General features: G+C 36.9%; 1 protein-coding gene across 1 annotated transcript in view; it reads right to left on the bottom strand.

The window, feature by feature from the left end:
- Positions 1-25,519, bottom strand: part of WDPCP (WD repeat containing planar cell polarity effector) — a gene marked incomplete at both ends in the record, with an annotated part of 101,682 nt that extends 76,163 nt beyond the window's left edge. The window contains 9 exon segments of the mRNA XM_082276908.1: positions 4,003-4,194; positions 8,496-8,629; positions 11,805-11,919; positions 20,062-20,121; positions 20,372-20,442; positions 22,864-22,891; positions 22,895-22,914; positions 23,709-23,753; positions 25,459-25,519. Coding sequence (XP_082133034.1) covers positions 4,003-4,194; positions 8,496-8,629; positions 11,805-11,919; positions 20,062-20,121; positions 20,372-20,442; positions 22,864-22,891; positions 22,895-22,914; positions 23,709-23,753; positions 25,459-25,519 — 726 coding nt within the window.
- Between the last annotated feature and the right edge of the window lie 2,205 nt (positions 25,520-27,724).

The raw sequence follows: 27,724 nt of genomic DNA, 5'->3' as shown, positions 1-27,724 counted from the left end.
ACAATGTGAAAGCAATAACTATTAAATATTATCTCTTGGGAGAAAGAAAAATAATATTCTCTCTCAGGGAAATTATTTTTTCCACAAGATTGAAGTATAATTTCAGTCATTCCCACTAGCACTAAATGGAGTAAAAATAAGAATGGCGAAGACAAATGCAAAGTGCTACACTAACTGAGCCCTGGCATCAGCACCTCCTGTTAATTTGTGTTTGCAGAAAAAAGTTCATGTTGATTTTAACACGACTTTCTCCCAAAGCATTTAATCCAAAGATGATTTCACATCAGATCCTATTCATTCATAGCAAATTGTTTGAAATAATTTCTGGAAGATTCCTCTTCTGGTTTTGAAATCAAAATGCCAGCATTATCTCCACAGGGAGACAATTTAAATAACATTCTTTGATCGTTGGTACTTTAATGTTAAAAAACCCAACAAACCCCAAACAAATAAACCAAACAAAAACCTAATAATTAAATAAATATATTAGAGAATGGGTGAGTTTACTGGGGGAAACCCATGCACACAGGAAAGCAGACAAATGTCCAACAGACAAATACCTCTGCAGCAACATTGCACACCAAAGCAAGGTCACATGCTAAAGAGAAAAGCACTTTTATTTCTGCAAGGGACAATTCTTCACCATTCACCACCTCACAGAATTCAACACAGGAAACACTGATCTCAGAAAAAAAACCCAGTAAAATAAGTCAAGATTTGTAAGGAAAAAGTTATTTCTGTTTGTAGAGGAATAGAGGTTACTGTAGCCTTAACAGTAGTAAGTGCTGAAATATAATGCCACATGGCAAAATTCAAATCAAATTTATGGTGTGTTTAAAAAGTAAAATGTATTTCCTTCCCTGAATTGAAAAGCTGCTGAAGTACACAATCCCACAATCCCAAACACTCCATGTGAGGTGTGAATCATCCCAACACAGAACGTGTAGTTACAGGTGATGATCATGATGAGGGGCTGAGTTGTCTCATCCCAGAGCTATTCCTGTCCTCATCCTAATAAGCACTCTTCTGGTGGGCAGCCAGGATCACCCAGAAAATTCTTCCAGGCACGAAGTAGTATCAAGTAAGTGCCCGTTTGCCTTTGCCCTGCCCCAGCAACAGGAATGGCAGCAGCTGGCAGGTCGTTTCGTGGTTTCTGTAGGTCAGCACTGAGGTGATGCCTGTGGGGAGCACTCACTCATTTCCTTGGGCTTGGATTCATAAACCCAACATGCCAAACAGCTCCTCATGGTCTTGTTATTCAGCAATTTCTGTTTTTCTCCTAATTCTAGGTAATGATGCTATTTTATCCAACTGATGCTACTATTTTCAAGTAAAATACTGGTGGTATTACTTCACTACACTTCTTTTTGATAAATGCTCTAAACTGAGTAAGTTCACACTTCTCATTTTTCTGTTGATGATAATCTTTTACTGGGAGTAAATTAATATTACTAGTCAAATAGGATAAACATGGATTTACCTTTGTGAATAACAATGGCATGTCCACTTTTTATTTCAAATCTATACGTGAGGAACACTACAAATGGCAAGGGATTAGAGGCAAAGAGAGAAAAATAAGCATGATTACAGAAGCACTGTATTTTTGTGGTATCTGACCTAGAGAGTAACTGTTTACAAGCTCTTTAGAAATGCTAACTATGCTTTTTCTCATGTATAAGCTATTACATGACCTTCAGAAGTTAAAGGTGTTAAGCTAAAGTTCCCCTCCAAGACTGTAGGGGAAAAATGCACCTCAGTTAAGTGCAGACTGGGTGTTGATGCTAATTCTAGAGCTGGGTTATGACATTCTCTCATCCATGCACAGGAATTTACCTCCTGCCCATAAGGAATGCCACAGAAATCAAACAAAAACCTCAAGCAAACAGTGCCATGGGTGACACATCATGAATATATAGGCTAAGTATATAGGCAGAGTGACTGGAGCCTTCCTGAGCATCCAAGAGCTGAGTTCATGGAACAGCCCAATTGACAACCAGCAAGACAGTTTGTTACTCATATATGACTAAGTTTTCCATAGCCCTGGAATAGTGCTTGGTACTTATTGATAAATACAGGAAAAGAAATTTAATCTGAAGATCTTAGAATTAAAACAGACAAGTACAGGCAAAGAATCAGAAAGGGGAAAGCAACCAAACAGTCAAATTTGGCAGTGCTGCTTTTAAAAAGAATTTTCTTATATTTCTGTTACAATATGGACCAAACTAAAATGATTATGACTTTAGACCTAAAGCCTCAGTGAATGTTTATTACCACTACTGTTTAAAGCACCAGTGATGTGCTTGGGACTATACTAGAGTTTAAACCAGAAAAGGACAAAACAATGTGTATTGAAAGATGCAGGGGAATGCTGTGATTTGGAAATCTCCCTAAAACACATAAAATGAAACACAGAGAGCTTCAAGCTGATAGGGTGGTTTCTGTGAATTTCTTAAGAGTTTCTAAAAAACATAGAAAATAGAGACTACAAACTGCTATGTTGGCATTAGGGAGCTTTCTGGAAAATGTGGGAAGGAAAAAAAAGGCACAGGGATGTCATTGTCAGAACCTGGACATACAGAAGTCATGGTAGGAAATAAGGTCTGAAATGTTAGTAGGATGGAGTTTCATAATAACTGGCACAGAGACTAGGCTGGAAAAGCTTACAAAGAACAGCCACACATTTTAGCTCCCAGAGTAATTTTTTCTATGTGATTTGGCATAGCTGCAGGGGGAATGGAGAACTGCAGGTGTAGATCAGGCAGAGGAGAGAGATGAGTCAAAGATGACCGCAAGTGGAGAGAGGTCAATTGAAAAGAAGTAAAGAAGGCAGAGCTGGAGGTAATTTAAACTTCAATTCTACAGTGACTAATGACAGAAATAAGAAAAGAAAAGCTGTCTCAACTATCTTTTCTCTTCGCTTTCAATAGGTAGAAAATCCCAAGGGAAAAGGATCTCACTTAAATGAATATTAGTTAACAAAGTAATAGTTCCAAGACATTAAAACATTTACATCTTCCCTAATTAAAGAGAGGAGGATGCTGTTTGTAAGAGTAGCTTATTCTTAAGTCTTACTTAGGGGTTTTCCCTACAGGGAAATAGTCTGCAATAGCTAATCCAGAACAGCTATTGCACAGCTCATCCTTGAGTTGTGCTCTTCTCCCAGAGTCAGTGCCATTTTAGTCCATATTAGAAGTGGGTAAAGATAAACCAAAAATAAAATTCCAAATACAGAAATATCTATACAAGATGTTAGTCCAGAAAAGCTTTAACATTTGAAATTTGGGCTCCAGATCTTTCAGAGTATGCCCAGATAACTTCATTTTTATACTTCTACCTAACAAAACAAATTGGATTAATATATTCTTAAATAGATGAAACAAAAATTAAACAGCTGAAATGAAAACATCTGCCTATAAAGGTAAGCTAAGCAAGTGCCAGGAGCAGGGTCAGCTTGTAGCTTTGTCCTAATTCATAGTTTATATTCCCACCTGCAGATGGGGAGTTTTAACTTTTCCTTTGAGAAAAATATCAGTCCCTGATTTGATCAATACTCATAACAAAAATTTAAACACCATCTGGGCATAGGTAATATTTTATGAAAAACACTTGAAAGAGATGTAAATTGCCTATCAGTTAACATTGCAGACAATGTAAAATAATTGCATCAGACTTACATGCAACAGTTACAACTGCTAACTCATATTAGAGTTTTCTAGTGGAATTCTGACACTTATTTTCAGTGTTAGCAGCACCAAAGCTGTTCCATGACAAAGACTGGCTACACTTCTCAGGCTGACAGTTTTGATGTGAAAATAGTAAACACAGTAAATAAGGGGCTTTTTTGTTAAGTAACAAACCTTTGTTTTTAAGATTAGAATGGCCGATCTTCCTGTCTTATGTTTTAATAATTCTTTATATCTACTTGAATATGCATTTAAGTTGAATAGTTCTTTCTTTAGCAAACCCGAAAAAATCACGTAACAAGAGAGTTCATCACTTTACCTCCAATTTGCCATGTGCACAGCCTAATAGCAATAGGTTGGCTCTGTCCCTCTGACAGGAAATAGGAGACCAAGGCCATGCTCCATCACTAGTTGCTGACCACCAGCAAATGACCATATCTTGCATACAGTTTATTGCCAGGTGACGTTTCATCCTTCTACCTTCTGGTCCAAGTATATCAACATAAGAAATCTGATGGAAGAAAAAAATTCAGGAAATATTGGAGGTGATAAAATAGCATAGTAGGAGCAAATGGGAGCATTTACTTTGGATGTGTGAGAAAGAATGTATATATACGCAGAGCACTGCGTACATATATCTTCATATAGGCTGTCTGTAAACGTGAAAAATATCTCCTCAGACAGAAAGACATGCTCACTCTTTTATCTGTGGGGAGGGGATTGGGATGGAAAGGAATATGAGTTAAGAAGGAATTTACTGCAATGACTCCAATCAATACCAAAATGTACAGTCATGGTTGCTTGACAGCATCGACCTCCACACAGGATTTAAGCTTAGCCATATTAAATGACAAGTTCTGCAAAGCTGACCACGGAGCTAAGGCTAGTGTTTAAGACATAATCAAATATTAAATATATTCTACAGTATTTGAGCAAACATATATCTTTTTTCTTCCTCCCAAAATTAAGGAATGGAAACACAAACATCCGCTTTGCAAAAGAACATATACTTTTCTGCATAATGTGGATGAGCTACAGCATCATGCGTAAAGTTTATGCAGCTCTTGAGAATTGTGCCTCTTTCTCAGGAAGGATTTGTGGAATTTATTATTCAAACTCTGTTATTTGGAGCATGGTTATTTGAAAACATGAGCAGTGCACCATCTGGGTGACACATGCCAAGGAAATATAGATTGCACCGCATTTCTGCTTAAGGAATTAATGGAAGGTTGATAGCTAGGGGAAAAAAAACCTATCTTGCCATTGCTGGTCAGCAATAATCGAACCACTTTCTGGGGATTAAGCGCATGGCTAAGCCTACTGGACCAGACACTAGCAAAGGGCAGGGGGTCTTCTTATCAGAGAAATGCTTCTGGAGCCAGTCTCACTACATGACAGATTGCTTTCATATTCCTGTCTGGAAGGCAACAAAGGCTGGCAGTAATGCGATAATGCCAGAGTGCAATGGGTGTTAAGAACCCGTTGCATTTATGTATTGTATTTAGTAAATAATCAGGCTCATCCAAATTGTGATCTCAGCTCTCAACCAGGGCCATTAAAATCAAGGTTAATGCTTTAATAATCCTTTGCTGTTTTTTATATGGTCAAAAAGAACCCTCTTCTATTTGCATGGTCATAATATTATTGACCTCTTCATCCCATGAATACACATCAAAAGGAACTGAAATCAAAGTAATTACCAATGTTGTTCTCTCGTGGTAAACATTTAACTCCTTGTTCTGTCTCCTTCAGTAAATTGAAATGGATTAAAAACACAGACAGGAAAAACTTGCAAAAGGTCAGTATTTTCAGAACATCCCGTGTTTCACTTGTCAAAATATTTTAACGGGTAAAGATAAAACACACAAAATAGTCAGCAGGTAGCTGCTACCTGAATTAGAACTATATACTAATAGCTAATTTGGTGACAACACCTTGATTAGTCTGGAAAAGAACAAATACTTCCACGTGTATTAATTAGTCCTGTATTGTACTGTTAACTGTTCATAACAACCTCAGGTGTTAAAACAGCCACAAATTTTTGTAAACCTCAATGTCTTGCATTAGACATGTCACTCGCAAACATGGACTCATGTCACTCAGAAAATGTAAATAATAATAGTTTGTTTTCTATTTTGCTGGTCTTCAAGACTGTAATGATTTATAGAATAAGTCTTCCTTTATTGTTTCAAAGTGCAAACAAAATTCAAGGTGGTATCAATTAGAAAGGAAGAGGATAAGAGAGATTAATTCATTCATTTAGGTATGCATTGTGTAAAAACTCAACTTTTGGACAAATATCAATCTGTGAGGAAGAAAGCATGGTTGACTTGTTCTTATTATTGACAGAACTCTGGCAGTCCAACACTGCTGCCAATTTTGCCCACCATGAGCCTGGACATTGAACAATGTGAGGTTGCTTATCATTACAATGATAATATGACAGAAATTTAATTATACCATTACAAACACTTCCCTCATTTTAGAAATGGGACTGTAAACCCAAACACTACGTTTCTCAAGGCTACACCAGAAGTCAGAGGCAGAAATGAAGGCTATAATCAAATTTCCTGAATCTTGGCTCCAGATTTTAATCCCGTGTTAGTTCTATACCAGTGCATGCTACCTTTTTCATTCAATTTCTCTTAAATAAAACCCCAACTCTAAAGAACCATTTTTTTCCCTAAACCCCCATTTAACAATAACATTTGTTATTGTTACATATTGTTACATACTATTACAAGTTTGTACAGTTACAATTGAGGACAATCTTATTTTTCTACTGAGAGTGACATTAGTGCTATGTCTGTGATCTTTCAGCTTTTGAAATTTGACCAAAATCATCCATGAAGAACTCTAAATCAATGCAGAGAGCTAACACAATATTATTGCAGAAGTGAATAATACTTTCTGCAGTCTCACACTGGTGGAATTCCAAAGATAATAAAAATTATATTTAGCTGCCTAACTAGCAAGCCTCACACAAAAGAACATTCAATTAAAAAATGCAAATGCCTTTTTTTTGGCTAGCAAAGAAATGTTCCACAGCGATTCCCACTGATTTCAAGAGAAAGCAAAGTTAACGTTGAGCATGGAGGTGTTTTGAGAAGCTCAGCTGTGTCAGCAAAGAACTGAATTTAACAACCCTATTAAGGAGTGCAGCAGATACTTCTGTTTTTTCTAAACATTAAGTCAGAAGCTGTGGCCCTCACACTTCAATGACAAAGGCAGTTCACCACAGCTTCTTCGTTAAACTTTAGTGCTATTAAGAAGAAAGCCCCACCACACACCACACTCGCTCCTAAAGCACAGCTGCAATGAACGCCACAGGCCAGGCACAAGGCACAGCATTTTAAAGTAAAGTATGTATCAGCTCGGTTCCCAGTGAACAGTGAACTGTCTCAAATCCACGTTATAGAGGTTGGATCAATCTTGCAAACACAAGCCATTGCTGAAAAGAGGCCCTGAACTGAAACAGCCTGGAAAATGTATTAGATATTAATCCCAGCAGAAAGTATTTCTACCAAGCAAGTTAAAACACATTATGGCAAAACTTAAATTAAACACATCCTTAAAAAGCTTGCCTTGCAGATGCAAGCTCCCTTATGTAAGGAAGTAAATTACTGAGGGGCTGTCAAGAGGAAAATATTTGCTAGCATAAGATTGTTTTCTTTAATGTTTATCCAGTCTGAAATAAATACAAACTCTCTCTTTTGCTCACAACATCTTTCTACATTTCTTGGGAAAAGGCTTGACCCTTCTTCATTCTTGCAGTGAATTGGATGCAGCCCCTTCCCTATTTCAACTGTTCAAAGTTAATTGCTTTGGCTGATTATTTTTTCATATTGCTGTTGCACCAACCACTTCCACCTAAGGAAGTGGTATCCTGATGCCAAAGTGTTTATGGTTGAAATAAGTTATGTCTACCCAGATCAATCCACACAAGACACAATGTAATTCATCTTGAGATGAGCTGATTTCCACTGAGCTCCAGACTGGCTAGTTTAAAGCCAGCTCAGCTCTCTCCAGGCTACCTTTCAGCTGCTGCTGTCATTGTAGTGAAGATACACTCACACAAAAAGTGCTGCAAAAAAGGAGTATTTCAATCTTCACTGTGTAACTAGTCAGTTGGGACACAGAGGCACCAAGTCACTTGCCTAAGGTCACACACACAGTTGGCCAGTGGTGAGAAACTCAGCTTTTGTATCTTGACTCCTTACTCAGTGGCTTAATTCTAAAAGCAACACTCCCAACAACACCATTACTGTGACTAGAAGGGAAATTAAGATTTCTGCCAAGAATTACAACAGTCTTGGAGCTCAGACAGATGACTGAATTATCAGAGCTTCATGTGTTTGTGTCTATCAGCTGAGCCACAGTAACTGACCGTGCGTGTGTTTTCAGCCCACAACAAACAAGGGGTGAAATACATTAAACTTAAATCTTTTACACTGAGGTTTACTGTTACAGACTTTGCTTCATGCTTGTTAGATGCCAAGAATGTGCCAAGGGTCACTTACTGCTGCTCAATGGACACAAGGTAATCTGTCAAGGAGGGATAACTCAAATGTGTGTCTGAGCCTGAAAATAAACACAGTAGAAATCTGGATCCCTCCAGTATTTTAACTCCTTAACTCAGAATGCCATTGTAATATTTTTCAACTTTTCAGTAATTGCCATTTTTAGAGTTTGAGCTGCTCTGGTCAATTATATAAAGGTTTGCAATTTATGCTGCGACACAGTATCAGTGAACACCAGTGATTCATGATGTATAGTTCCTGCAATATTTGCAGTCACCATTGACATCTATACCTTAAAGTCCAAACAAGAGAGTTTTTCCAGTCTTTTGTTTACATCGGGAGAATCCATTGTCTTTGTAAACTGAATAAAGCAGAGTTGGTTATGGTCCTCAAATGACAAGATGAAGAAATTGTCTGTAAGAACAGCTGAAAAAAAAAAAATTGTCAGCACTGTAATACCTGTCTCTAGGAACAAGACAAACACTCCACTGAGACGCTGCACTTCTTTTCAAGACAGTGTCTTAAATATTACACTGAAAGCCCTGCAATATCCTAAAACATATATCAAATTGCCACTACATTCAAATATACATTTTATGCCCTTCCACATTAATTTTCATCTCAGTACTCAGCCCTCAGTATTTTCTTTTTCCTATGGTTACATCCACCAGTATTTCAGAAATGCACCTCATACAACTTAGCTTGTCTTAAGAGCAATAAAAGCAAATTAGTACTGGAGGTGTATCTGGTATTTTGACATTGTAAGATTCCTGGTGCTGCTGCAGACACCAAGGAGACTGTTACACGCAGGATTAGGCTTCCAAGGGGTTACGAATTTGTTGAAAGCTTCACGTGGGGGTACCCAAACAATATAAGCAACCAAGATGGAAAAGACTCCCTTGAAGTCTGGAAAAGCTCAGTGGAATCCCCACTGTTTTCATACGGGGGTGCTAGACCAAATTAGTTCAACATAAAAGTGATTAACTAATCTGACAATGAAAATTACTTAGAAAATAGTATTTAGGGTTTTTCCCAAGTGTTACCCAGTTATTCAAGCAGCACCCACACTTGAAGAGATGTCTGAGTATGAAGTGAGTCATTGGGGTAAGTAGTACCAGATCACCAAAGAATCACTGCTGGTTTAAAATAAATCTAGAAAGCTGAGCTCAGACTAAACTCAGAAATCTCTCCTAAGAGGAAAATGCCAATTAAAGTGGAACCAGATTTAGAAACAAACAAACCAAACTCTGTGGAATAACCTCTGAAAAACAAACTTAAAAAAAAAGCATTTATTACTAATATCCCAGATTCTTAAATCTAAATTTTACATATCCTTAAGTAGATTGACAGTTTAGTCTTACATATAAGCATGGAAAACTGGCTACTCAGCTTTGCTTTTCTTTAGTCTGATTTATAACCACTTTCATTTTCCAACAGTCATGTCCTGGCACAACTCTGAAGTAGCTGGTATGCAAATGCTAAAGGGTAGAGTTTAGAGCCAAATAATTGCCTTTGAAATGTAACATTAACACTAGCTTTTTTGGAAAAAAAAAAGTGATAAAGCATCTGATAAGATGATTCAGAAGCTAGAACTGAGATCCTGCACACACATGAAAATTGAAAACCACTGAACATGGTACCCTCAATATGTATGTACGCAGTTAAAATATTTTGATGTCCTGACAGACATAGTTTATGTTAAAGATGAGCTGCAGCACACCTCAGATGCTGATGAAATTTTGCCTATAAATAATAAGAATCAGGAGAGCTTTCTTAGACACAGGAGGATTATAAAAGCAGTAGTAATTCTGCATTTTGTGCACACAGTCTGACCTTTATTCCAAATGTTAAGAGGACATGCTACTCCGAATGAGAATTACAACATTTCATAAGTAATTCTGGCAGATTGTAACCCTTATCCATTTCTGAAGTAAGAACTATTCTTTTTATACAGGCTTCTTGTACTAAATGTAGAATTTCTCTTGGGCAACTTTATAATCACAAATGTAATTTGAAGTCAGATTTGGAAAGATGTGCTATTTTGTTGAATTAAAATTAATTTCCTCTAGGACAACATTATCTCATGTTTCTCATGTAAGGATAGTTCAGTATAAAAATTTGTATTTTGAGCACTATTTGTGTGGATAACAAAAGCATCTTCTTTTATTGTTCATGACAATAAAAACTGTATTGCAATGAAAGTTATTGAGCGGTTTGCTTTTACTGAACAGAGGCAATTTTATTTCACCTTCAGACCTGGGTATTAGCAAACATGGAGGTTTAAGAAAATCTTGAATAAGTGAAAATAAGGACGAAACATTATATAATATTATTTATGTAATAAATACAGTGGTCTAAATGTAGCAAAACATATTTGTTGCTTTATTGTTGCTTTAGTTGTAAGCTTTTTTAGTTAGCAGTATTTCCTAAACAAATATTTGTATTTCTATGACATATTAAGCCAAGGTAAGGCATGATACATATAATTTATTTTTTTATTATTTTTTAAAGACAAAGTACTCCAAATAATTTCCGCAAACTACTTCAATTTGGGTATAACATTAGATTCCACACTTTCCTAGTTTTTTTCCTACCTGAAAGTAGGAAATCCTCCCTCCAGAAACAGAAGGCAAAAAAATCTAGACGGAATTAGTAGTCCAGTAATTAAGGTGAAGAGTGAAAAAAGAAGACAAGATAGTAAACATGTTCTGTGCTCTCTGTGTAATTAGTTAACAAAAAATGAGGTCAGGGTTAAATTTTTTTATAAATAAAGATTCTACTAACATAGTTATATTAATGTTAATTTTCAAGACTAAACTACTATATATTGATAAGATCAGAGGGACACAGTATTGCAGTTTCTTAAAAAACTAGGCCAATATACAATAAATGCCTGGGTAGAGAGAAAAACAAATCATTAAAGAACAAACCAGAATTAAGCTCATATTCTTACTAGAAGGATGCAATGTGAGTCTACTCTTAAAGAATTTGGAAGGTAGTGCACATGTAATACGGCTCACACCAAAATTTCATACTCCTGCTTGTGCAGAAGCCAAGATACCAGTTGATTTCTCAATGATATGAGTCATATCACACAGCTGTGGAAAAACGGATGTTTTTGTAAGTTTTCTTCTGCATTAAATGAAAACCTAATTTTTAGCAGTCACTAGTTAATAACAGTAGTGAGATTCTGGGTATCAAGAAACTGAATGAGAACACCTCCACATAATTAATGTTATCCAGCCTTTTTTAATAACAGCTTTATCCCATGTAATTATTCAATTGGCTGATGTTTGGTTCTGTCCCATTTTCCCACCTACGAAATAAACATGACAAGTTCAAATGGCATGTTCACAGCGGTTACAATGTGTAAGAAATGGAATTTTAGAAACCCATGCAGCATTTGACAAGCCTGAAAACTTTGATGTTAAATATTATTCTTAAAGTGTTCTTAGTCCTGAGGGTTGTAACTATAGCATTACATGCAATTACTTGTTGAGTTTGCAAGTCCCCAGTGGCAATAATTAGTCTACCTGTTGACATACTGTTTCTCTACTCTATTGTTAATGTAGGCAATTGATTTGCACATGGGTGTAATTACCATCACTGATGGTGTCGGAGATGAGCTTCCCCACCAGGGTCCTGTCAATCACCACTTTCTCCAGCTGTGGCCCAGAAAGGCTTAGGGACACCAAAGCACCTGAGTGAAAGAGGAGCTGAATCCAAAGAGCGAGAAAACAAGACATCAGAAATCATTAATAAAGTGAAACATTCTAAGGTACATATTAGCAGCCGTCCATTACGTAGTAATCTGATTTTCAAAATTACAAAAATGAATTATCATTGACGTGAAGATGTCTTATAATGACTTTGAAAGCTTTTTCAATGAGAGATGCAACATGACACCGAATTATAAGGGCACAAGAACTACAATTGCTGAACTCTTGAAGAAGCAGCTAAGTCCCCAAATGTTACATAAAATGTACTGAATTAGTTTGTTAAAAACAGAGATCAAAATTCTGTTCTGAATGAGGGAATGAATTACACTGATCACTCTATCATCCATGGACCTGATTTTTTCTGTATAAAGTAACTGCATAGTCTGCATGTAAAAACATATAAAATAGGGTTTAATGTAATTCTATATTATTATCACAGATTAAAACCAGCACCTTTTTGCTATCCTTGTTATTTCTGGTCATTCATATATTGTTTAAATTAAATAATTGTACCCTACCACAGAGATAGCTGTGAGCTCCCAATAAATCCATTCACTCCTTGACATAATGTTATAGATGTCTCTCTTAGAAAGAAAGAATTTAAACTATTGGACAGAACAGTCAGAAGGTTATTTCAAAGTTAATTGACTATTCATGCCTAATTAATTTAAATGAAATGACATATAATCTTGAATACTAAGTTACAGTATTTATCAGCTCCTTCTTATGCAATATCTTCTATGAGAGAGAGAATGCTCAGTGGGAGGAGTTATGAAAAACATTTGTTTTTGCATAATTAAACCATTAGTCATTTTCTGAATGCAACTACTACAGCAAAGGAATTCAGAAAATAAAGCCTATAAAAGGAATTCTCAATGGAAAGACCATTGCAGATAAGTCCAGAGGGCCCACCAAAGGCCAGGAATCTGGCGCTCCAGCTCCTACTTCTACCTAACATTCGATTTTTAAAGAAATCTCTGTGCTTTTAAAAAACTTAACTACTAAAGAAACAGTTGCTCTTGTAGGAGAATTCGGCAGAAAAAAATCCCGTTTGTTCTCTGCTGGAGCTGTGAGACAAACATGGTTGCAATATGATCTTTAGAACTTTCTTGCAGTGAAATCCACTGGACTGTATAATAAATAAAAAGTATGAGGAACAGGAATGTAGTGATCTATTTGGGCATGCCCCTTGTGCAATGCTCTGCTCCTGATAATTCAGTTATGGAAACTCTCAGTTTTACATATTTTGCTATATTACTATACCTCTGTGCTCTCCAAGGAATAGAACAAGTGTACTTAAAGAAATTACCTTCTTGCTCTAACACCTTTAACCAACATTTTTAAGAAATAAAGTCTAGTAATGTGTGAAACAGAAACAAAAAAAATCTGTGATGTGGAATTAATTTCTCAGAACAAATGATCAGTTCCCATCCTGCCAAAGTCTAATCATACATTCATTTGACAGATACATATAGTCAATGTTTCAATATTCCCTGTCATGATGGATGTCCTTTAAGGTTTTGTCCTAGTAAAAATGTTAGACACGCTTACACTCATGCAGCTTTTATTACAATCTTTCAAAACTTCAATTTGTCCTTATGTTGAAGTTAGATTAGATAAAATCACAATTTATTTCCAACTTGGCAACATGAAGTCCAGCAAGGTTTGACTACAGTTGGCTATAACTGTCCGAAAAACCTGCTGGAAAAAGTAAGGGTTGAAACCCAGGAGCTGCCAAATGGTGATGTAGGGAACAATCAAGCAAAATTACATAAATACTCTAGAAATCTCAGTTCTAAATTACGGAAGGGATATCAGCCTGATAGGGGAGAGTAAAACACCCCCAATCTTTCAGTGTTATGTGCCAACAAGAGGGATGGGGCAGTCAGGGTATAAATTCACTTTATGCCTATGTATTAATTTCCTGGTAATGGCACAAATCACACCTGTTACAGAGCTATAATAGAAATCAATGAAAACCTCTCCAGTCTTTCATGACAAGACATTTATATACATATAAAATGTTGTGCTAATGGGTGTGCTTTGCTTTGCATCTATGAAACTGGTCATTAAACCAGTGCTATGGATTTTCAGTATTGTATAGATCTCTACATATCACTATGGCATGCCAGAACCACAGATAGTAGGTAAAAGTAGAATCATTTCCATGACTTTTATTGTTTCTCCCATTGTGCTCCCGCCTTCTTTCATTTTACAGCAAAACATTCTTTCCCATTATTCTCCTCGGAAGTCTGAGACACTTGGGAAAATCTTAAATTGTAATTTAACCAATTTTTGTTATAATAACTTAGTGTGGTTGGTCCATAGGTTTAAGTTCATTCTTCTAGGAACTTCAGAGTCTAAACTTAAAAAGTTAATCAGAGACCTTAAAAACTATATGGCCATGTAAGGTTAGGATTTCATTCATCTCCCTTTAAAAATCTTTGGATTAGAACTGATGTTTTTAAAAAATTAGTTCTTAGAGTTCACCATGAAGTACAAGCAGGTACTTAAAGAAAGAAGGGCAGTGGCAGAGTCACCACCCCTGGAGGTATTAAAGACATGTAGATGTGGAACTTAAGGGTGTGTTTTAGTGATAAACTTGGGAGCATTAGGTTAACAGCTGGACTCACTCTTACATGGTTTTTCAACCCTAAATGATTCTATGATTCTGTGCTATCTTTCATCAAAAATATTCCATAAAAGAGAAAATATTTATGTGCTCAAATTGAACCCACTATTTCAATTTGCTACATTCTGTGTAGTCTGTGCAAAGACTGCTCCATGATAGTAAGATTTAGGTGCTGTTACACATAAGCTTGACTAGTTAAACTCATATTTTGGTGGATGGGAGCAGGCCAATCACAAGCAAGAATGAATATAAAGCAAATAGGGAAGATTGCAAACTTGGCTTGAACACTGATACACAGCGATCCAATTCCAAAGGGAACAGCCCATCAGTGCTAAGGAATAAAAGCCAATATAAGAGGCATTATTTACACAAGGCACTACATCATTCCATCTAACAGATACTAAACTAGGGAAAGAAATTCACAACGATGAAACACATCATAAATTTTTCAGATTGAAGTACTGTGATGGGAAAAATAAAATCAAAGAGTTATCTCCAGAGCTTAAACAGTCACAAGGTGTTCCTAAATAAAATATGAAAACATTACTTCATACCTATTGGAAGAATAAGGCAGAAACTTTGTACTTGAATGCAGTTTGAGTAAAATGCTTGGACACCTGGTCATTCTACATGCTGGGAAGGAAGGGCCACTTAATTTCTGTGTTATTGAGGAGCTGAATGTGAAGACTTTGGTAGAAGGGATTACGTATTTTATATGCAAAAAGTTTTTCTCCACTGAGCAAGAAAGACATAAGCAGCAGAGGATACTCAGGGAAAGACTTATCCCTTCCCCAATAGCAAAGTGCTCCAATACGTATTTGAGTTAGTTTTTATTAAGCAAAGGACTTAAGTACAGGTTCATGACTTACGGACTTTAGTACAACTTAAGCATCTACTTAAGTGGATCCCTTTATCCTCAGAAGCCTGAGCCCTTGACTCCTCATTCATGCAGCTCAGCTGCTTATCAGCCCTTCTACCTAAAAAGATACCTGTGGAGCAAAGCCAGGATTTGCTTCTATCTGATTGAAATTGGAAGAGAAGGAAAATATGCCTGTAAAAAATATTGCTGCAAACTGTTTTCCCTTAGAGAGCCCAACTGACAAAGGAATATGCAAAAGAAGAAGAGAATTGCAAAGCAATTCTTGTTCAAGCAGGTTCCCAGGGTTTTTCCCCACCTCTTCATTCCAGATTGCTTTCTTAGCCACCCCACCGTAATTACGGTGTTGCATGCCTTACTACAGATGAAGTTATTGTTGTTACACGTTACTGTTTCACAATAATCAATGCATTTGTACTTCTAGCTCCAAATATCTAAAACCACACAACACATTAATGGTGGTGATCAAAAGCAACCAAAAGAATTTAATATGAGGGCAGTGTTCCCTCTTGGTAATTGGGGATGAGCGCTGGCTTCTCATGTATTCTAGACAGAATGTCTTGGTTTTGGTATCAAATGCGTTATGTCACCATGTGTCTTGCTAAATCAGTTTGCTAATGGGCATTGTAGCTGATAGAACAAGCCAGAAAATATTACTGTGGACCTCAATTCAGAATCCAGTTCTAAGTATGTTGACAATGGCAATAGAAAAACTATTTATATACATACATAAATTGCAACACAAATACAACTAAATGAAATCAAAACAAGTTAACAAAGTATACATAAATCTTTTTCATTAGCAGGTAACAGATATGATTCATAGCTAGTGCTTGGCTTTTATACAATAAAATGTAGGACAATGTTGGCATGTGTTTAATTTAACATCATAATGCAAATGTAAAACTAAAAAAATTTGGAAATCAAATGTTTCAGACAGATCTCATTTATTTTTACTGCCTTATATTGTAAAACCAAACCTTAACCAATGGCATCATTTCATAGGAAGATTTCATGATTTTGTGGCAAAACTTCAAGGCATTCCAGAAAATTAGAGAAGGAGACCAAGAAAAGAAGCAGCCAGAGCTGAGCTGAGTAAACTCAACCATACTGATAAAATTAATTGCTCAGGTCATTACTCCTTGGCAGGGAAAGCTGAGGAGTACAGTGGCATCTTATTGTAAAGACTTCTTGTCTTTTTCCTGTCATCCTTCTTTTATGGTCTATTTATTTTCCTTTGACATCAGCTAAACGAAGATTACAGGATTATTTCAACAACTCAGCACAGGTCATCAAAGTTGGGGGTCAGAAGTACCATACAGAAATGGTGTGGGTTCAGATCCTATTGGAACAGAGCTAAAAAAAAGACCTCAGTCCTTTAGGATTCAACTAAGGTCTCTTAAATATGAGAGCAAGCTCCTTGACAAAATTCCCTGTACTGTCTAGGTTATGTTTACATGAACTGCCACATCATCTATTCCAGAAGCTCTAAGCAGTGCTGGAATATATACTTAGGACTGCAAAAATAAAGGCCATCGGGGTTCTTTTGGCCATGGACAAGGAAGTAAATATGAAACTTCCAATGCACTGATTGGGCCCCAAAAAAACCCATAATAGGATAAATTTTGATGCATAAAATGAAATGCTAAGAAAGGTAGAAACCCAGGCCATCATTATGGTTGTTCTAAGCAAATTCGTATAGAAAAGCCAACTTTGAGAAATAGACTCATGCAATGGACAAGATAATCTCCAGGCAAAACAGCTGGATTTGTCTCTGGGGCATATGCATGAAGTCTAATTGGCCATTTGCATGTAAACAGTTAACATGACAGCACGCTTATTTTTAGCTGATGCGTGTTTAAAATAACAGCCGCCAATTTTTGCCTGTGGGCCAGTTCTAAGATGGAAGTGCTGGAGGAAGGGTGAGGAATTAAGAATAGTGGTATTTAGGTTACAGAAGGGACACTGGAAGCAGCCCTATGCTTGTTTTTCACAAAATCTGAGGGAAATCATACTACTCTTTTAAAGAATAGTCTTGTTTTCATTGCATCACTTTTCAGTTTTCTTTCCATTTGTCTTGCTCAAGGTACAGCAGCCATTGAGTTTTTGGATGCCACATTGCTACTACAATACAAAGGGAACTGCTCCTGCTTCAGCTACAGATATGGCAGATTCAAACACAAATAACATTTAATGAAAAATGAGAAAAAGTATCTGTTGAGTTAAATATTTTAATTTCTATAAAGCAGCTTATTTGAAATTGTATTGCTACTAAAAACAAAGGCAAAATAGATACTATAATTAAACCATATACTCAAATTTAGCCCAAAACATTGAAATTATGATAATCAGGGTAACTTCCTACATGTTCATGCTGTTTGTCTGTAATGTTGCTTTAACTCTCCAGAGTTAATGCAAACATGGACTCTTACCACTAGCTCTGGTATTCATCCAAAAAAGGCTGTGAATACAGCAGTGTTATGCCACAGATGACACCATTGCATGGTAAACACTCTCTGCTGAAACAGTTAATTAGTATTCTACTTAGAAGTAAAAAATAAATATACAACATCTTTTCCAGAAGCTTCAGAACATTTGCATCGAAAAGGTACAGTCCAATTATTGCTGCCAAATGCTCAAAGACAGATGAGCAGCAGAAAAACAAACCATCTGACATCAAAATTGATAGAAGACAGCTTTTCTGCTCTAGACTCTTCCAAATGATTCATTTTTCTCCATTTTATTTTCATTTGCTAGAGGTCTTTTATTTTCAGGAAGACAGAAAGTGGAATAACACAATTGTTTGGCAAAACATTCTAACCCTTGTTGGAGACTTCAATAATCAGCCACTATTAAACAAAACACATTTTGTTTTGTGATTGAGAAACCAAAAAGCAGAATTTAAGGACAGGGAAATGACTATGATTTTTATCTATAACTTTCACTCTGGTTATGTTATAACCTATATCATCACTTATACTCTGGCCTTAGCAGCCATCTAAAAAAACCCCTCAAATACTAAATTTATTAAACTACCCCTTTACATGGTTCAATACCTAATATACTAGGATGAAAACACCCATCTTTTTTCTTTCCCATCTTGTAGAAGAAATAAGTTAAATTGTATTCATCTCATTCATGTTGATGTAAGCCTGAAATAGCTTAGAGTGTGCTAAGACAAAAAAATAAAGAAGAGTTTTATACAGAACTGATAGTGAGCCAAAGGTGTTATATTGTAAAGGCAGGATGACACAACCTGGCAAGAAGTTTACTTTTCCAAAGTATGTATTGTATACACTGCAGGTGGATGCTGCTGAATGGGAGGGGAAGGAAAATGATAAAGGGAGAATGGACAGGGAGAGCAAATGAAAAGACAGCAAACTGGGAGGCAAATGAATGCACTCATGCACTCACACCTAATTGACTTAGTATTTCTTAACCAAATTTCTTTCCTAATCAGAACAATAATGACAGGAAAAAATGATTCCCCCAAATTAGCATACAATTAATATTTAAATCAGCTCTAGAAGATTAACATTCACAGATGTATACTATGTAATTTGTATGTGAATGATATACGTTTACTAGCAGTAAGATCTGATAGGCAAATGTAGCTTAGACAATCATATTTTTGTAATTTATATGAAAAGACTACAAACCATCTGGCATGTCAAGTATTTAAACATCTTGCTATTCTTCAAGGCATTTCTGGAATTTTAGCTGTACAGTGTTCAGATATTTAACAAACATTCTGCTGACACATTTGAAACAACTTGAATAAGAAGAAAAAATTATGAGTCTGAAAAAGTATAAAAATTAGAAGACAAAATTCCTTTTTTGAAACAGTAATATTGACAAGTATTCCACATGCCAAAGTAGTTTCAAATATGATGCATCTTCCTCATGAAGGTTGTATAAACATATAAAATTCACTACATATGCTTTTCAGAAGAAGCACATGATTGTGGAGCACATCATGTTCAGCTCTCCTCCCTGCCCTACTGTTCTGTCTTAATGAGGATGTGAAAAAGGGTTTCTTGTACACAAAATGTGGAACTCATATAGCCAGAGAACATAATTACATGTGTGCCACATGTCACAATATCTTTTATTCCATTACTTGATTAATGATCTAGTTGGTTTAGAATTATAACTTCCCTCCCATATTACACAAGCATAAAGTAAAAAGATTTGTGACAGATATGTAAATAATTAAGACATAAAAACAATATAACACAGATTCCAGACCTGTCTATATATTTTAATATATAGCTGCTCCCTCTGCCTGCTATTTTGAGGTACAGGGTGTTTTCAGTTTCCCCAAACAATAATAGTAATATTAACAATAATTAACAATAATAATAGTAATCATCATCATCATCACCATCATCTCACAGACTCAGGGCCCTTTAATGTAATTTCTTTGTGTTGATAAACCCCAGGCTTTTTACTTGAGGCATGTATTTCAGGGTAGAAATTTAAATAAACCAAATCTACGTAAGAAGGGCCAACATATTTTAAAAAATCCAGTGATTTTTTCTGTTAACATTTTAACATTACTGCTCCTGTCACTGAATGGCTCTTCAGCACCACTGACTGAACACTGCAAGACCTTTTGATGACACTGTACCTGGCAGGTATGTTTGTTCTTCCATTTGCTCAGCACACATGGACTGTTCTGCATTAAGTCCTAAAGGACAACAGAAAACAAAGAGTGGAGTTGGCAGCACACATTGTCACTATCAGTTAACAGACTTCTGATTTTCAAGTTTACAGATGAAAAATGCCACACAAAGATGCAGCTGTTTTAGAAGAGCCCACCAGACAAAAGCACATTTATCATCACTGGGAGAGTTGGATCTTTATGAAAATTAAAGCTGTTGAAAGAGGTTTGAAAACCAGATTAGCTGTTGCTGTGCTCAAAACTTTCTGAACCATACCTCTACCTCCTTGAGTGCATCTCTCAGTTTGTCTGGTCGCTTGGTTTTCAGGATCCAAGGATAATCTCGAGCTGTCAAATAAAAGTGGGAGAAAAAAAATAAACAAGGTAGAAAAATGTGTATATATAAGTGACTGTATATATATACATGTAGGTGTGTCTACAAACAAACATTTATATTTGTAATTTTTAAGAGTTCTTTGAGTTGAACTTCCTTTTCTGTGGAAACTCCAAGATTTCTATGAGTTACCTTACATATAAAACTTACCTACAGCTGGAAGGAAATGGCTGTAGTTTCTATTGCCAAAGGATCTGTTTTTGGAAGGCTCAGTCATAGGAACAGTCGGCATGCTCTGTCCACACTGACCATGACTTCCCCATGGCAATTGTGTGCAAAACTTACCCAGCTGCTAAGCACTTGCAGTGAAAAAGTATCTGCTGTTCAGTATATTAACTCAGTTTCAAGTCTCAAGCATCCTAAATAGACTCTGGTCTTCTGAATTAACATTTCATTGCCTAGTTTAAAAAAGCAGGCACTAACATGTCTGCAAAATATATATGCATGAATATATGCATATATAGAAGTATTAAGAACAAGCAATTGTGAATGCCATAACTTATGGAGTATAGTTATTTATAGGGTGTTCTTGAAAATTTGGTCTGAACAATCTGCCAAGTCAAGCAAAGATGAAACTGAACGACTGCTGAAGTCCTTTAACAAATTTGCTAGTGTTCAGCACCCTATTGTGAAAATTCTGGCCTAATACATTAATTCTAGCAACCAGGAGGCAAAGCTTCCTCTGGAGTTGCCAATAATTGGCTTGTTTCATGGCTGAGAATCAGGCTCTAATAACTTGTGAAATTTCTTCATTTAAAAGTGAGCAGTTTTCTGTTCATAAGTGTACAATAAAAACCATGAGAAACTAGAACACATTGTTTATAACCTATTCCTATTTAAAGGAAACCTGATGAAAAGTTTTGAGCTCCAAGCTGTCAGTTTGTATGCCAACTTCCAGACTGAATGACTTAGCAGTTATGCTTAAACCTCCCTGCAAAAAGGAGCTTACAATAGAAGTGCTATAGAGTGAAAAAATGAAGGATTTCATGTATCAACAAAAGAGGACACCAGCATACAACTTCTCTTTGTGTTTCATTGGACTGAAGCCAGCGTTGGTGGAACTGTTATGATAATATTAATTAGGCATGTAAGATCACATTTTCAATGGGTGCCTTCATAAATACTGGAATATTTATCCACATATGCAAAATGGGAAACTGCCTGGACAGATACCAAACTATCTGTACAAATCAACTGCTGTGAACAAAGTTCCCCAGTGCTCCTCTTTCCAAAATGTGCTGTGCAGGCTTTGTGCCGGGGGCACCCCTGCATTTCCAGGGACAAGGTGCAGCAGCTTAAGTCCCTTTTGCCTGTCACACGTGCAAAAGGCACCACTGGGGCTGCTGGTGACAGGGTTTATCTGGGCCTGCTCCTCCTTTCACACATGTAGCGCCTGTGGGATAGCACCACACTGAGCACAAGGGATGCAAACCTGTGAGGCTCCTCCCTGCCTCTAACCCTCCCTCACCTTCCCAGAGCTGCACTGATCCTGTCTGACACAGAATTCTCTGCAGTGGGTGTGGATTTGCCACATGGCTGCACCTTCACACCCATCCCCAGTGGGGCTCCAACCTGTTCCAAACACACCTTGCAGCGCTGGAAAGAACTAATCCTTGCAGATCACATTTTGCCTTCATATGTATGCACAATTCCATGGGAATTTTCATTTGGATAAACTAATAGCATAGACATTGCTTTGTGAAGTTGTCTAAAAAATCATTAGATTTTTCAGAGTTGTCATGTAATAATGTTTGAACATTAATGAAAGCTCTGAGCAAAGCAGAAGTTGTAAAACTCGAGTTAAAGAAAAGTTGTACTACTATAAAAATCTTTAACTGTCACAGTACTGCTGTGTGATAGTATGAACTGAAACTGCTTTTAACCACATAATGCAGGGACAGTGTAAATGATTCAAAGCTAAAACCGTTCTTTGAAGGCAGCTGATTATTAATTGGGAATTTGATTTTGGCTGAAAGTATTCTAGTTACAATTTTCAGTTTTAAGGCAGTTGGTGTTGCAAGTCAAGAGATGATTTGGAAAATATTTATTGCTCATCTGCTAAGGAAATTTCATAAAGAAAAATCTGGATTATTTTTGAGATTCTTTTTGACAATAGACTTGAAAAGCAATACACACTACCATGCTTAGTGACAGGGAAAAAAACCAAACAGATCGCAAATATACCAGGATGGAATAATTATAATTTTTCAATTGTTTTGGGCTGTGTAGTTCTGTGATCGTCAGTCTTAGATGACATGTGCAGAAAGTTACATTGGAAGCAGTCTGAGTTTAATTTAATGCTCTTCCAGGGGCATCACCAATCCAAATTAGCAATTTGGTCTTACTGTAAGAAGAAACCCAGAAAATATCCTTACATTCTGCTAGCTTTTGCCTCTCTTCTAATTAACTGTGCTTCATCTGTGATGCTAAAGGAAAGAGGATGAAGAGATGAATTAATCCTTACAACTGCTGTCAGCAAATATTAATATTAGAGAGAGGACTAGCACAGTTGGATAAAACACAGAAATTTCCAAAACAATCAAGGCAGTCCCGATGCTTTCACCCTGCAAGTCAGATATCTTAAATTCGCAGTGAAAGAAAGGCTGCCACAGCTGCGCAGGTGGGCTGGCATCGCAGAGCCCCAGGCTCGCCAGGCACGGAGCGAGGTGAGCCGGGTCCGTCGGTCCGTCAGCACAGCCGCATGTGAAACACAGCACTCGGACGGGCGAAAAGGGGGCGGAACTCCAGCCCCACAGCCCCTTCGGCCCGTGGGGAAACTTGCAGGATTGCCATGATTAATCAGATAAAGGAAAGGGATCGCTCGCCCCGGAATGGCCATTCCGGAGAGCAGGCAGAGATGCCCTCTGTTGGGATCCCGGCGATCACCCGGCCGTGCACTGGGCTCCACACGATCTTAAAATCCGTAAGAATTCAGGGTGTGAAATCCCAGTGAGGTTTCTAGTTACATAACGGTTTGTTTTATGTGAATATTTTTGCCTTCTTTTTTTTTTTTTTTTTTTTTTCTTCTGTGGTTTAAAAAGTTTTAAAATATTCCTATGTAAGCTGGGGTAGAAAAACTGTGTTTCTTCCCCCCATAGAAATACAGAGGCATATACTAACAAGAAATTTGAAGCTGCATTTTTAAGAGCAAGCAGTTGGTGTCAAACATTGAACATCTTGAAGTTTTGTTTAGTTTCAGTTATGGTTATTTATATTTTACCTGGTTCTTTCTTGTCATAGTACTGGTGGATCCCAATGTCTTCATCTGTACAATTAAATGTAAATACATTAAATTATGGATGTGACACTAGAAACAGAATGCAACTTAGAAAGCAAAGTTCAGCACCTCAATTTTTGCCAGCTAAAGCAGTGTCAGGTGTTAAAACACAAGCACAGTATACAGCCTGAATACCACCAGGACTTTCAAGAACCAGCAGACAAGGCATGAAGAAGGATGTGACAAGCCCTTACATTTATTTGGAGCTGTGATTTCCTTTAAATACACTTTGATTCCCTTCCAGCTGCACACATGCAAAAGTATTTTTACCACCTCCCTAATTAGCGTATTTTGTGTTCTTTCAGAAGGAAAGGTAAGGATCATGGTGAAAAGCGTATCTTGGAATAACTTAAAATGTTTTCTGATGCCTGACACAGCTGAGCTAAAGACAACAGGTTGGGGTATTTTTTAAGATTCAAGAACTCATAAAGCTGCTCTCTCAAAGGATTCAATATTCCTAATCGACAGGTATTATTGTCTACTTGGTTCCTGTGGCAAAGAAATTTGGATGTTTCAGCTGCATAAGGACTGCAACTCCACCAGTCAGTTCCTGATGTGGCTGACATGTAAAGACTTAGGGGTGCCTTGGCAAGCTCCATTGGGTAGGTCCAAGTATAGCATTATGTTGCATCATTTTAAAATAATTAGTCACTGCATTTAAAATAATTAGTCACTGCATCCATGTCCTCCTAAAGTCAGACAGGAATATTCCATGGGGAGAAATTCCTTACAGGGAAAAAAAATGTAGGAAGGTACTGAAATGGCAGGCAGGTTTTAAACCAGGACATCATCCTCCCTTCTGCCTCCGAATTTTTGAATGAGGTGCCTAGGCAATGAATAAATGGAAGCAAGAAAGTCAAAAGTGGAAAATAGGCACAGTACTCCACAGCAGAGCTTTAATTACAATAAATCACAACTGTGTTTTTACTTAAACCATCAGATTTTTCTGTGAAATACAGCTTTTGATGTTTTGATGCTATTGTTGACATAGAACAGTTCTCACACAAAGACGGAATGTCAAGGCACACTGAGTCAATATTTGAATAATAACATTCAGCTGAATATCAATTGATCATTCAAAATAATATTTCAACAAAATTATTGTACGGTACAATTGACATGATGTGTCATAAATAATATTTTGATGCGGTCCACTTATAAACCAGTGGGGTTTTTTTAGAACTATATTTTAGGAATAGCAAGGCAAGATGAATGAAGGTAATTTATACATGGCTAGTAATTAGTCACATGTCTTTTGGAACAATCAATTAATAAGACAAATATATCCTTGTAAGTATGAGATTTCAAGTAATCATGTAAAATACCCAGAGCATGCAGTATTCTTTTATTTTCACATTGAGTACAAATCACAATGCCTCTGCAGTTCACTTGACTGTGGACCATTGACCCAAACTGGTCATTAAACTGAAGCCCACAGCAAAGCAGGCCACAGCTTCCTGAGAAGGGAAATACATCCAGTGAAATATAATCTTAACATCTTTTATTTGAAACAATGCTCCAGTTCTATGACAAGAAAAGCAAAGAAGCTGACCAAATTCAAACACTGTATTGCTGCTAATTTTCTTTCTCCTAAGTATAAAAACCACTTCATTTGAGTATTCAGAATTTTATATTAGTTTAATATCCATCAATAATCTTCGATGTTTTGTTTTAGTAATAGGTAACAGCTCACCTCTAATATGCAAGTTGGTCTTCAAAGACCACAGAAACATCTCCGTCAGGCAGAAGGACATCTGGTGATATATAGAGCCTTAGCACTAGCAAAAGAAGGAAAGAAGCTGCATGAGCCAATTTCTTACCCTCTATCACCAGTGAAAACTGCAAATATTTTGGAATCTAAGTGCTAGAAGAACCTAGCACTGATGATATTTTGTCATATGTAAGCTGTAGTTTTTAATCGCAATTAAAATGAATAATGCATGGAAAAGAATAGGCTAAGTAACATAATATGAATATATACACATCATACACAGAGAGAAATCAACATTTCTTTAAATGTACAACTGCTCTCACTATAAAGCAAATAACTTTGTGCTTGATGCTTCTAATATACACATTATCATCTATTTTTACTGTATGGTTATTACCCTGACATATGCAAAACTGAATCCACTACTTAAATATCTGGTTTAGATATGAGAATTTGACTTTCAGGCCAAATTTTTTAAACTCTGTACATTGGGAAGTGTCAATATAGTCAAGAAACAGTTTTGAACACAATATTTGCAGGCATTAGTTATAGTATCAAAACAAATTATGCCTTTCTAAATTAAAAAAAACCCCAAACCACTTAGAATACATCAATTAGAACTGACAAAACGACAGACGTGAAGCATATAGAATATGAGTTGAAGTATCACGCACATTATTATTAAATGCTTGCTAAGTTTTTCTGAACAATCCATCTGACTATTCCCGATGGAGGACATGTTGTGTTTCAAAGGAGCATTGAGAGTCTTCCTAGACACAGTAACCAGCAGACTGTCCTGAGTGATTTCCAGCAGTCATAAATGGGCCACCAGAACAATTACTTTCACTTTTTCTGTTAAACCTGAGGATCCACTGAAAGCTGGACTGGGCAGGGGTGTTCACACAATGCAGCAACCTTTAGAACCACTGTTAGTATGGTACTATATTTAAATTTTTTTTTTTAAGGTAGAATCTTCATTTGGTTCCCATGAGTGCCCTTTAGAAAATGAATCAATTTAGATAATGATTGCAGAATTTCTATCACATAGAGGATCAGAGCTTTATGTCAAGAGTGCTGTGATGAAAAAATATGTGCAAGAATCTCGGGCAGCACCAAGGAAGCTGGGAGACCTTGAGGTATTATCACTCAAGCTAACGTGTGTGTTTGAAGAACTGCCTAATCCACTGAAATAGCACCAAGTGGAAATAGCATTTTCTTTCCACTGATCCTCAAATGTACAAAAAGTCTTGCTGACTTAGTAAATCCCATAGTTCTATCAAAAAAACCCACAAAAACAAAATAGCAGAAACAAACAAAAAAGCTCACAACACAGAACACACACCTAGTAAATGGAATATACCTTCATCTTAGGTGAGAATGAGGTCTGGAAAAAAATGCAGGATTAGTAGCATGGTAGTCTGTTGAACAAGAGAATAATTTTTGGTACAAATATAGATGAGGGCAGCCCCTCTTTTTACATGTAGACTAAAGTAAAAGGAGATTGTACGTTATAATTTTATCTGTTTTCTCATTTTGTACTTACTTACTTTAGCAAGAGAAACAAAACTTGCATTCCCCAGGGCCCATAGATACTAGATTAGAATCTCTCACTAATAGGAAGTCATCAAATTGAGTGAGCTTCTCAAAATCCTATCATGGCTTGACTAAAACAAAACCCACACACCTTCGAAGGGCAGATTATCTGTTCAGCAGGAGAAAAGGTACATCTGCCCTGAAGCAAGGTGAGGTGGGGTGACCCTGGCTGGACACCAGGTGCCCACCAAAACTGCTCTTCTTCCCTGCTCAGTGGGACAGGAGACAGAAAACAGAATTAAAGGCTGCAAGGTGAGATAAGGACAGGGAGAGATCACTGACTGTCTACCATCATGGGCAAAACAGACTTGACTCAGGGAAATCAGCTTAATTTAATACCAAACAGGATAATGATAAATAAAATAAAATTTTAAGAACACCTTCTACCCACCCTTCCCTTCTTCCTGGGCTCAACTTTACTCCTGATTTCTCTACCTTCTCTCCTCTGGTGGTACACAGGGATGGGGAATGCGGGCTGCAGTCAGTTCATCACACTTTATCTCTGCCACTCCCTCCTCAGGGGAGGACTCCTCACACTCCTCCCCTGCTCCCAGAGTGGGGGTGCCTTCCATGGGGTGCAGTCTGTCAAGAACAGGCTGCTCCAGGATGGGTCTCCCATGGGATCACAACTCCTGCCAGCAAACCCGCTTCAGTG

This window comes from Coloeus monedula, assembly GCF_965178545.1.
Source record: "Coloeus monedula genome assembly, chromosome: 2".
Lineage (NCBI taxonomy): Eukaryota > Metazoa > Chordata > Aves > Passeriformes > Corvidae > Coloeus > Coloeus monedula.
The sequence above is the reverse complement of the archived record's forward strand: the minus strand, read 5'-3'. Positions and strand labels throughout refer to the sequence as shown.